A 12,328-nucleotide genomic window follows, 5' to 3' on the forward strand; every position below is an offset into this window, starting at 1 on the left:
AGCGTTACGGTCCGAACTTCCTTCAGTTCGGACCGTGTTTTCTCTAATTCGGCGAAAGCGGCATCCCGGGAGGTTATGGCGGAGGCCTTTTCCATGGCCATGGCCAGAATGTCGGCCTGCGCCTTGTCGCGGACACGGTCCGTTTCGGCGCGGGCGCGTTGGGTCTCGGCTTCCTGCATTTCTAGGCAGGAGTTCAGGCGGACGTTGCTATCGTGCAATAGTTGCAGCTTTTGGTAGGAATCGGAGATGTAAGACACCCATTGTTCAGGGTGTCCTTGTAGGTGTTCGATCAGTTCCTCGGTCGAATCGGTTAAGATCGGGGGTTGCAGTAACGCAGGCATCGCGGGCACCTAATGAAGGAGCTACGTAATGTCACGGGCAGGCAGGGCGGACAGGTAGGTGCGGGCGATCAGGTAACAGGACAGAGTATATTGGCTATCTAGTCTTCCAGGTACAGGGTAGCAGGTGGTTGTTGACGAAGACGTAGCTCGAGGAGCTACATATCGGAGACTGCAGAGATTTCGCGTAGATATACGCGCGCGAGGCGCTCGGCCCTCGCGCCTTCACGTGACAGGGGTCATGACTAAGCGACAGCCCAGTGGCTGTCCTTCAGGTCTGTGACACCGACCGACAAAATATCGATTATTTAAAGAAGAAGTTACGTGTGAGGATCAGGCCCCTAGACCTACCCTCAGAATCACGTGAGGATCAGGCCCCTAGACCTACCCTCAGAATCACGTGAGGATTAGGCCCCTAGACCTACCCTCAGAATCACGACTCGGCTCCACACCGAGCCAGGGATCGGACAAGGATCCACTACCTCCGGATTTAAGCGCGTCTCTTGAGCGCGTCGACGATTGTAATTTCTCTCTTCTCTTCAGTTTAGAATTTTCGTCGATAGCGCCTAATACACTGAGGTTCTCCAATGTATGCCTGGCCGTGACATTACGTAACGCCACGTAACCGCCAAAAAAATAATTTTAATAATTTTTAAAAGATTATAACAAATTAGGCGAAATGATTTTTGTAATTTGTAACAGATTAAGGAGGATTATTTTTGGAATATAATTTATATAAGGCACGTTTATTATTATGTAAATAAATTCGATTTTAGGATTGTTTAGCAACAATTAAATTTTAGTTAACCTTAATATTTATTTGAGAACGATTATAATTTCACCCCCAGTTATTGAGAACCCCAGTTACCCAGTTAGACTTTCAGTTGTTTCAACCCACTGTATTTTACCATAAGAACAGGTTACCCCGATACCTTGATCGTAACACCTATGTAGGGTTTCATCATTTCATGTACCCATGCCCTGCTTGTTTGGAAAGTTTACGCGCACAAAGCCACCTAGTCTTTCTGTATTAGTGTCTTGAACTTATTTATCCTCCTTTAGCAGCTCTCCCGGCAAAGATCCAGCTATGGTTTATATACAATTGAAAAATTGATGCCTTCAAACCCCATTGTCCCAATACAAGCTTTGTTCAGCGGAGTAAAGAGTGCGTCGTAAGCGAAACGAACCACGTGCTCCGAACGCAGTGTTTCTTTTTTTTTTTCTTTTTTTACCTCGTCGTACGGGAATTCTTTTTTTTCGAACTTTTGTTGGTTTTACCTCCTTTCTTTTTCATTGGAAAATCTGCCAAGTTCGAAATGCAATGGGCCGAAAGTTTTAACGTCGATTTTAACGTGGAAAAATAAGGTTATTCGGAAGGTGCTTACAAATCGCGCCTGCGTAACGTGGCGTACCCCCTGTTCGGCACCCCCCCTGTTCGGCACCCAAAAATAACAACACTTTTATTTTTATCCTCCAACTTCTATTATAAATATCTCGATGAATCTGTCACTTTTGGATTTACTTTTTTCTGATTTTAATTCTCCATTTTCCAATGAAGCAATATACTGAAAAACAGCTTATATCTGCAATTAACGACGTCAATAATGGCAATCCAATTGCAAAAACCTCCCGAAAATGGGGAATACCTAGGTCTACACTTCAAAGTCGACTTAAAGGTTCTCAACCTTATAAAAAAGCACAAAGCCCTTTTCAAAGGCTTTCCACGGAACAGGAAAAGCATTTGGCTGATTGGGTACTTACCCAAACAGCTTTAGGGCTTCCGCCAACGCATCAAGAATTACGCTTTTTTGCCGAACGAATTCTTCAAGCCGCCGGAGAGACAAAAGGCCTTGGAAAACGTTGGATAACTCGTTTTTTGGCTCGTTATCCAATCCTTAAAACCCAAAGGCCCCGTCGAATAGATAACGCCCGGGTTAATGGCGCTACTACGGAGGTAATTAAATCTTGGTGGCTTTATATTACGAACCCGGTTATTAACGCTATTAAACCGGAAAACCGTTGGAATATGGACGAAACCGGTAACGTTGAGCTCCACATCTCCGACCCCCCTAAAGTCCGGCCCCTAAAAATATCTACTCAGCCACGTCAACCCTTTGTTTTATTTTATAAATATCTAGACGAATTTTTCACTTTAGAACTTGATTTTTGAAGATTCTTGCTCCAAACCTTCCAATGAAACAGTACACTGAAAATCAGCTTCTTGCTGCCATTTCTGACATAAGAAATGGCAAATCAGTTCACAAAACCTCGCAAAAATGGGGTATTCCTCGGAGTACCCTTCACGATCGTTTAAAGGGGGCCCAGTCAATTCAACAAGCGAAAAGATTTTGTCAAAGGCTTTCACAGGAGCAGGAAACCTATTTGGCAGATTGGGTACTTGCGCAGGCCGCGTTAGGCCTTCCGCCAACGCATCAAGAACTACGCTATTTTGCGGAACGAATTCTTCAGGCCGCCGGAGAAAGAAAAAGCCTTGGGAAACATTGGGTTAGCCGTTTTATAGCCCGATATCCAATTTTGAAAACCCAAAGACCCCGGCGAATAGAAAATGCCCGGGTTAATGGGGCTACAACCGAGGTAATTAAATCTTGGTGGTCCTATTTGAAAAATCCCGTTGTCGATACTATAAAACCGGCCAACCGTTGGAATATGGACGAAACAGGTATAATGGAAGGCAAAGGATCTAATGGCCTGGTGTTAGGGCGTAATAAAATCCGGCCATTACAGCGAAAAGAGCCTGGAACGCGGGGTTGGACGAGCATAATCGAATGTGTATCAGCTACGGGGGCTGTTATACCTCCCCTCGTTATATTTAAGGGGAAAAACGTACAGCAACAATGGTTTCCAGCTGATTTAAGTCCTTTCGATACCTGGCAATTTCATGCAACCGAAAACGGGTGGACAAATAATGAAACAGGTATCGAATGGTTAAAAAAGGTGTTTATTCCGTATACCCAACCTTTAACCCCTGAAAAGCGGTTATTAGTTCTGGATGGCCATGGATCACATATAACGGACGAATTTATGCTTCTTTGCTTGCAAAACAATATTCAACTCCTATATTTACCCCCTCATTCGTCACACGTTCTTCAACCGTTGGATTTATCGGTTTTTGGGCCGTTAAAGGAAGCTTATCGACGTCACCTGGGATTTGTAAACCAGTTTTGCTGTTCAACGGTTGTTGGGAAACGAAACTTTCTACTTTGCTATCGAAAAGCCAGATCAAAAGCATTTATAGCAAAAACCATTCAATCTGGTTGGCGTACGACGGGGTTATGGCCGGTGAACTTGGCAAAACCACTTTTAAACCCTTTTTTGTTAGAAAATAGCAACGCCAACGTCGAAAAAGGTAAAAATAACGGCTTCCAAAGGGATAAAACACCGGAAAGCCCAACCCAAAAAATTAACGACCAGTCTTTACTTATTTGGAAAACCCCTAAAACGACCCGAGATATTCGACTTCAACTACAGGAAATTTCCCGGTCCGAAAAAAGTAACGCCACTTCACGGCTTTTGTTTGCAAAAGTCCAAAAAAGCTTCGAAACCAAGGATATCTTATTGGCTGAAGCTCAGCAAAAAATCAGTTTGTTAAACGCAAAATTGGAGGCGGTACGGCCGGTCAAAAGGAAAAGGGTAATTCCGGATCCCAACGAGCTTTTGGTCAGCAAAAAAAACGTTTATGAAGCACAGGAAAATAATAGGGACTGTTTAGAAGCTTTGAACGATGGAGAAGAGGTTAGCGAACCGGGAGAGCCTGACAATGATTGTATTATTGTGCGTTGATAGTTTTACATTTAAATCGGTTTATAAAAGGGGTATTTCGTCGTTACATTTTTCAAGGGGGCCGGACTTTAGGGGGGTCGGAGATGTGGAGCCCAACGTTACTTGCCAGGCTCTATGGTTATTGCTCTTGGCGGCTGCGAAATGGAGGACGAATTACGCTCAAGAATCTCACTTCCGCCGTCGCCGTCGACAGCCATTGGTGCAGTCGAGCTCCGAGGTCCCTACTTGTTGAGGCTACAGACCAGATCGAGGCAGACCTGAATGAGACCATCATACATCCACTCCTGCGTCGACTGGGCAAACGGTTTCAGCTCTGAGATCTTTGGTGGGCTCTTCAGTATGGAGTAACTGCTTGCATATATTGTGAGGTGGAATCCCAACCTTGGCTCCGGGTGCAGAGAAATGTGGCGAGATAACTATGCCTGCGTCGGCTTGTAGCATCTGAGGAAGAGTAACAAGAGGGAAAAGGAGATTACGTTGGTTGCGAGCCTAGTTCTGGTCAATGCCCAGTGTCAAAACTCGCCATCGCAGTCTGCCGTGTGCGAGAATGCACCAAGACGTATGAATCTTCGTCAACAGTGATTGCTCTCCTCTGTCACTTTTTATTACAGTACCCATGCACGTCGCTTTGCTGTGCCATTTGAGCAACTGTCGATGTGTGATTGCCACACAGGCTTGCTTCTATAAATACCTCTTGTGGCATCGCGTCTCAACACGGTTCAATCAGCCAACCCAAACAACCAGATAACCAAACACCAATCCCCAAAACCTCAACTACCAAGTCTGATAACAATACAATATGTGCTGGTATCGAGAGATTCACACCAGATACCTCTGCGGTCACACGATCTACACCCGGCTACAACGCACGAGAACATGCAGAAATGCTCCGGCATGCGCTGACATGAATTACGAGCAAGATTGGGCAGCTTACGTCGACTCAAACTCTCGTTGTAACATGTATCCGGGGTGCCGTAGACGTAGGTGATGAACGAGACTTGCCCCGTCTGTACAGTGTACACTAAGACCGGCACGCCGTGGGAGCATAGCCTGGGTCTCAGATTTGGGTGGCTGGCTGTTAACAAAAGGATACCCTCAGAAGACAAGCGACGCCAAGGTATATAGAGTATCCAGGTAGCCAAGACGAAAATTCACAGAAACTAATTCATTTGCCATGACGCAATAGAGGGCAGGTGATATGCTTTCACAGTTCTGTGCTTGGTGAAACGGTGCAAATTCAACCCCTTGACACCATAAATTAGACTTTCCCCAATCGCAGTTCATTGCGCGCTCCCTCCCATCAGGGCCTGACTCTTCAGACTTTTCCATGCGTTTAATCATTCCCATCTTGGAATCCCATTTGTGGACTGTCCCAAATCTTCAATAATAGCATATGTCAAAAGAACGGCCCGCTTGTCAGCCGTTTATAGCATTGGCTCAACTTTGGTATTATCTAGAGTTCGTCCGAATGTGGCTCCCCAATGATAGAGGCACCAAGTTCCCCATTCCACGTGCACACCCAGGCAAGGTAGGTAGGTAGCCGAATAACGAAAACCCTGAGTTCTATCGCCAACTTGATCCACGTTTTGTTGACAAGCGAGGTAGACCACGGTTGGCAGCCAGTCTCCCAGGCACGTCAACCTAATTCGAGAAGAGCCGTTCGGAGCTGAGCCGGGAAGATAGAACGGAGAAACTGGGTGACGAGTACAGACTACGATTACCGCAAAATTTAACGTCCATTAGCACGATTCTAGGTTTGTGTTAACTTGGTAGCTTTTCACTTGTTGAATTCAACTCCGGGGACTTTGTTTCATTTGAATCGGCGCCTTACTGTAGATCTGTCTGTATCTAAGCCTGGTTCCCATGAAAAAGTAATACGGTTCAAGCACGAAGATTTGTGACACTAATATGGATTCTTGGTGTTTAAACGCGCTTGATGCAATTGGCACTTGTCAGGGTCGCCGCGATCAGAGAACAATGCCAAAAATAGACATCCTGTCCAACATCGGATGAAGGGCCGGCGGCTGGATGGAAATCGCCCGTATCCAGCGGAATTATTTGGTAGCACAAACAGCCGATTTGTAACTTGTTCCACTCGAGACATTAACGATTGTAGAGGGTGGGAACGTACCTCTATTTCACCGATAATCGAGGGTTGGCCACCTCCCACTGTCTTGACGCCAACCTTTGCACTTTGCAACTGAAAGGTCCCCAGAATAAAAGACCAGAAAGGCACATTAGTTGCTGCGCCGACGTCCCGTCACCGGTGTTGTGGGGGGTTCGACAATTATTTCGCTTCAGCTTGGGAGCTACCCATCTTTTGAGCCAAGATCCAGTCCGAACCCAGAGTGTTATTTTGCGGGCCAAGGACCTCGTTTGTCTTATCGGCCAAATGTACGTGGCAATACCCAGCAATCTGGATCTTTTTTTTTTTTTTGCTTATTTGGCTTTCATCATGAAGCTTACTATTAGATTTGTTGGAACAGTACCAGCCAAAAAAAAATTCGGATGATGTTGGGCGTGTTCCAATTCCTTTGGACCATCATCCCAAGGCAGCCCATCAATAATCGTATGCTTCTATCTTCAGATTGCGGGCACGCTTTTCTTTTTAGCCAAGGACGATGTTACTTCAAGGTAAAAATACCGCTTACGTCTTACGAGTCAAGGGTGGCCATCTGATTTTCTGATTGGTGCAGTTAGTTTCCTTGTTAGTCGATTAACAATTCTGTACGATTACGAGAGCGATCCGACTACTTGCCATAATGCTTTTATATCTTCGTTATATGTGGGACTATCAACAATACAACTTGTCTCGCTCTCACTCACGACAACGGATAAAGTTATTGCTATTGTTCCAAATTATTTTCTCATCCATCTTTCACAAGAATAGCCACCATGTTGGAAAACGTGTTAACAGTCGAAATTGCAGTCCTGTCCGCGTTCGCAACATGTTATTTCCTTTACCAAACACTTTTCAAGCCAGGCAACCTGCCCTCTTTTGCCATCGCTGGCGCGAAGGAGGGCGACTGGTTCCCCTACTTTCAGGCCAAAATACGCAACACCGCGGATGGTCAAAACGCTGTTTTTTCGGCATACAAACAACACCGCGAAGAGCCCTGCTTTCTTCCATTTTTCGGCACCCCCAGAGGCACGGTGGTTCTACCACTAAACTGGATAAAGAGCATCTTATCGCAGCCCGACCACGTCCTTAATCTATACGACGTCGGTGTCGAGATGCTCCAATTAGAGTACGCCTTTCTCGATAAAAGATTCAACAATCCTCCTCTACACATTAATCTTATTTCCAAAGATTTGACCAAAAACTATGGCGATTTAATCCCTGACATGATGGAGGACATAAAAGTGGCTTTTACCGAACAATGGGGGCGGTCGGACGAATGGACCACCGTTACGGTTTACGACACGGTACAGAAAATTCTGGGTTTAGTAAGCAACAGGGTGATATACGGTTCGACCTTGTGTCGGAGCCCAGAAATGAGAGAAACAACGCTGGAGTTTGTTCAGAGATCTTTCATTGCTGGTTGCCTGCTGCACAATGTTTTCAAGCCTCTCCGTCCTTTGGTCGCACCGTTGATCACATTGCCACATCGTTTATCTTTGCGGAGATTTCGCAAAATCGTCGTGCCCGAAATTCAAAAACGGCTTGCCGATTCAAACCGCGGCGACACAAAGGCCCAGCAAAACGACTTCTTACAGTGGGCCATCCAACAAGCTAAAGAATTCGAGGATCCATACTTTTCCAGACCCGAAGTGCTGGCCAGCCGTGCCCTATTCGCCAACTACATTTCAATCCACACGTCGACATTCAGTTTTACAGATCTAGTTTTGGACCTGGCGATGCTAGGGCCGCAAGTGCAGGAAGAGCTGCGGCAAGAAATTGTTTCCGTGCTTGCCTCGTGCGACGGGAAATGGAGCAAAAAGGCACTGGCCAAGATGGAGAAGCTCGATTCTTTACTGCGAGAGTCGGCGCGTGTCAATACGTTTATGAGCGGCAGCAGTAACCGTTTTGTCACGGCCCCCGAAGGCCTGGCGTTACCCAACGGCCAAACCCTGCCCAAGGACACCCCCATCATATTCTTCGCCGCCCCTGTCATGCTCGACGAAACTTATTACCCGGACCCGTATGAATTCCAGCCCTTCCGGTTCGCTCCAAAGGCCACAGACGACGGCGACGGCGGCGACGACGAAACGGGCGCCCAAGATGGAAAACGTGCGCGTACAGCCTTTGCCTGCACTTCGCCCGAGTATTTGGCGTTCGGTCACGGAAAGCATGCCTGTCCGGGAAGATTTTTTGCTGCAGCCGAGCTCAAGCTCATGGCTGCGCATATCTTGTTGGAGTATGAGCTTGAGAAGATTGAGAGGCCGGCGAGCAAGTGGTATAGCATAGTGCGACTTCCGTCAATGACCTACGAGCTTAAAATCCGGAGGCGGTTGTAACTTTGTTTGGGGCAATTGCCTGAAAAGTGTTCACTGTACAATGGTGGAACCTTGATCAGGTGTCAAAAGTGGAGGCAAAATTTGGAGCAGTCATCTCTTTTTGTTTCGTTTTGATAGAGGCCTGGGGCTTCCATCGACATGTTCAGATAGAGTGGTAGGTTATGCGTGGTACGTCAGAAAGGGGCCCGGTGCCACGACTGATTTTCTGATAGATTACCTAGCAAGGTATCTTGTACATATGGCTTTTCCGGTTGCCGACATCCGAATCCGATGATTGTTTTTTTTTTTCAACAAAAGAGGAAACAACAAAACTGTTGCTCATGTGCATGCCGGTGCCAATGCTGTTCAATCGGGCTCGTTATAGGTTTTCCTCCAACGGCAGATCCCGCTGACGCCAAGAGATGCTTAATGGGTGTGTATGATACCCATGCCAAATTTGATCAATTTCCCATAGCGTGTTTCACCGTCATTCGGTTCGTGGTATTTCCTCCAATTACCGTGATCCATTTCCCCGCTTTTTATTTTCTTATTATGACGCAACGGTTGCTTTCGCCGTAGCTTGCATGCACTTGAGGCTATTCCCAGATTGATCGCCGGACGAGAAGACTTTGTGATCTGTATCCCAAAAAAAGTCGAAAAGGAGAAACAAAACTAAGAATAAAGGGCAAGGTAAATGAACAGAAAGAAGCACTTGTTGGAACGCATCGTGATGTGCAATACGCCCCAGTTCTTTAGCAAAGCAATCACACTAACAATGTCAAGAAATACAGAGGGAGCAAAGCCCCCGCCCTTCTCCGACGTTGGCAATCACCCACCCTTCGCTACCGCCCTCGCAGGCATTCTCGGCCCCCAACCCGAATCGCTATATTGGGACAACGACAGGGGGGTCTTGGCCGATCCCAATTGTTCCACGGCGGGAAAATATCTACAACAGGATTCCGTCGAACCACCGCCCCTTGTCACCATGTGGAGAGCTGGCCTTGTCAACGTTTCGAATGTACGAAGTAGTCCATTACAGTATTGTACGGCAGTAAATTATATGCCGCCAAGCTGGCATTGGTTGCAATCCCAGGTCCGATCTGCCATTTTGTATGGTCCGGATCTCAGCGCCCCTTTTGCCAAGTTTTTCCAGAATGGGTACGCTTGCGGAAACGAGAAAAGAATCATCGATGGGCTGATGGCTTCTCCATTGTCATTTACAGCTGTTCTGTTTTGGTATATATATGATACGGCTTTCCATCGAGGTTCACTTTGACTGTCTTATCTCTCCGCCACCCGCTAGCCACTGCCGCTCACCAGGTCATCTGTTTTGCTCGAGTATTTCAGTGCTCGGCACCGGACAACCTCTGCCATTCTTTTCGCCTTTTTGCACCGACTACCGTAAACATGAAGTTCAACGCTCTCGCCCTGCTCGTCGGCCTCGTCGCCGCCTCTCCGCTGGAGACGCGCGAGGAGCTGATCAAGCGCCAAGCCAACCAGGCCTGCAACATCGGCTACTGCACGCAGAACGGCGGAACCCGCGGAGGCGCAGGCGGCAGCACCGTGACCGTCAAGACCCTGTCGGCGCTGACCGAGGCGGCGGGCCGGTCTGGACCCCTGACCATCATCGTGTCGGGCAACATCCAGGGCAGCGCCAAGGTCCGCGTCACGGCCGACAAGACCATCTACGGCGAGCGCGGCAGCTCTCTGACCGGCATCGGTCTGTACATCCGCCAGGCCAAGAACGTCATCGTCCGCAACATGAAGATCTCGGGCGTCAAGGCCAGCAACGGCGACGCCATCGGCATCGACGCCTCCACCAACGTCTGGGTCGACCACTGCGACCTCAAGGGAGACCTCAACGCCGGCAAGGATGACTTGGATGGTCTGTTGGACATTTCGCACGGTGCCGACTTTATCACCGTGTCGCACGTCTACTTTCATGACGCGTAAGTATTGTTTTGACAAGTTTTTTTTTTCTTTTCTTTTTTTGATAGTGGAGACAAGGTCAACAAAACAGGCAACGGCTAACACTTGGAAATCCATCTCCCCCCACCGACAGCTGGAAGGCCTCGCTCATCGGCCACTCGGACAACAACGCCAGCGAGGACCGCGGCAAGCTGCGCGTGACGTATGCCAACAACCACTGGCAGCGCATCAACTCGCGCACGCCCCTGCTCCGCTTCGGCACCCTGCACGTGGTCAACAGCTACTACGACACCGTCATGGCCAGCGGCATCAACACCCGCATGGGCGCCCAGGCCTTTGTGCAGAGCACTGCCTTCAACAACTGCGCCAACAAGGCCATCCTCTTTGAGGACTCGCCCCAGACCGGCTACGCCGTCACCGAGGACGTCAGCCTCGGCGGCAGCTCCAACACGGCCCCGAAGGGCACCCTGAGCGCCGGCAGCTTCCCCTACTCCAAGATCGCCACCATCGGTTCCGGAAACGTCAAGAACCAGGTCCCCGGCCAGGCTGGTCAGATATTGTAGATTGGTATCCATGTTTGTGGAGCTGAAGTTGGGGCACATCTCTATTGATTATTCCCTTGTACATATAATCCCGTATATACTTTCATCTCTTGGAAATGTGTGCTTGCCTGGACTTTAGGAGCTGAGCCCTTTCGCTCTTACAGAAGAATAGTTGGGGAAATAAGGAAAACATCACGTCGACCATGTTTCTCTGCCCAGTCATTATATATATCCTTTACAGCTATAGTCACGCGAGTAAAAAAAAAGGCAAAGACAACTAAATATAACTTGTAGCACCACGTCCCGGCGCCCGGGTCGGTGCGATATAAAAGACGCACTATTAATGGTGAACAACCTTTTCAACCTAGCATTCAGGCTTTCGAGTATATGAGGCCCGGCTGATTATTACTACTGCAAATGTCTCATATCCCAAATGTCACCAATGCGCGTCATATAACTGTTGAAATAGTTTGGGCATACGTACATAACATAAACATGACTTACGGAGAGATATGTGGATCTTTGGTGAGAAAAAAAAAAGAAGCACAAAATGCAAAGCATGGAATCCGAATGACAGGTATCTGAGTAATGCAAGGCCATGTGGTTGCCGCATTGCACGAGGTTCCCCTGTTCGGCGCTGCCGTCAGCCAAACCACCTGCGAGATCGAGTCCCTTTGAAAAATGGGTTGTACCACACCCTGGAACTTCTCCCTTTTGCGAGCTTGCAGGGCGCAAAGCTCCCGCATGATGATTCATTTCACTGGCATGCTGAGAACGGTTCATCCCAACCTTGCGCCTCTTTTCTTTTTCCCCATCAACTCGATGAGACCTGACCATGAACATGCGGCTAGGTATCAGTATGCAAATCAACAAAGCTTTTGCTTGGTCTAACACAACAATACTTGGACAACTTCGAGTGGCACTCTGTTCCTTTAAGCAAGGACCAAGCACCTTTTCTTGCGGAATAGTTTTAGTCACTTTCGAAAAACCGCAAGGAAAGCGCTCAGGTTTCCTTTGCTAAGCCGTATTAGCTGAGTCAGGATCGGACTTCTCCTTTTATAGACTTGGATATTTTTCCTATACCCTAATTTTCACTTGCTTGAATCATTACCCTGTAGGTCTTATACGCAAATAGTGTGCCGACGACACTCATCAACACTTGGGCACTTCTCGACTTAAATGCTGCAGCTATTTTTACTCCAGTCCATCATTTTGACTCTCGAGGATTGCAGCTTTTGGATAAATGGGACGCGTTCTCTATTTGTATAGAAACTGAAGAAG

The 12,328-nt window shown here is 47.6% G+C and overlaps 2 protein-coding genes across 2 annotated transcripts; both read left to right on the top strand.

The window, feature by feature from the left end:
- Positions 1–7,034: 7,034 nt before the first annotated feature.
- MGG_04349 (cytochrome P450) lies at positions 7,035–8,597 on the top strand (the record flags this gene model as incomplete). Its single annotated transcript, XM_003719407.1, has 1 exon — positions 7,035–8,597. One exon carries the CDS (start codon positions 7,035–7,037, stop codon positions 8,595–8,597), a length of 1,563 nt encoding a protein of 520 aa, XP_003719455.1.
- A 1,386-nt stretch (positions 8,598–9,983) lies between these two features.
- MGG_04348 (pectate lyase) lies at positions 9,984–11,068 on the top strand (the record flags this gene model as incomplete). Its single annotated transcript, XM_003719408.1, has 2 exons — positions 9,984–10,525; positions 10,639–11,068. 2 exons carry the CDS (start codon positions 9,984–9,986, stop codon positions 11,066–11,068), a joined length of 972 nt encoding a protein of 323 aa, XP_003719456.1.
- Between the last annotated feature and the right edge of the window lie 1,260 nt (positions 11,069–12,328).

This window comes from Pyricularia oryzae, chromosome 6 (genome assembly GCF_000002495.2).
Source record: "Pyricularia oryzae 70-15 chromosome 6, whole genome shotgun sequence".
Classification (NCBI taxonomy): domain Eukaryota; kingdom Fungi; phylum Ascomycota; class Sordariomycetes; order Magnaporthales; family Pyriculariaceae; genus Pyricularia; species Pyricularia oryzae.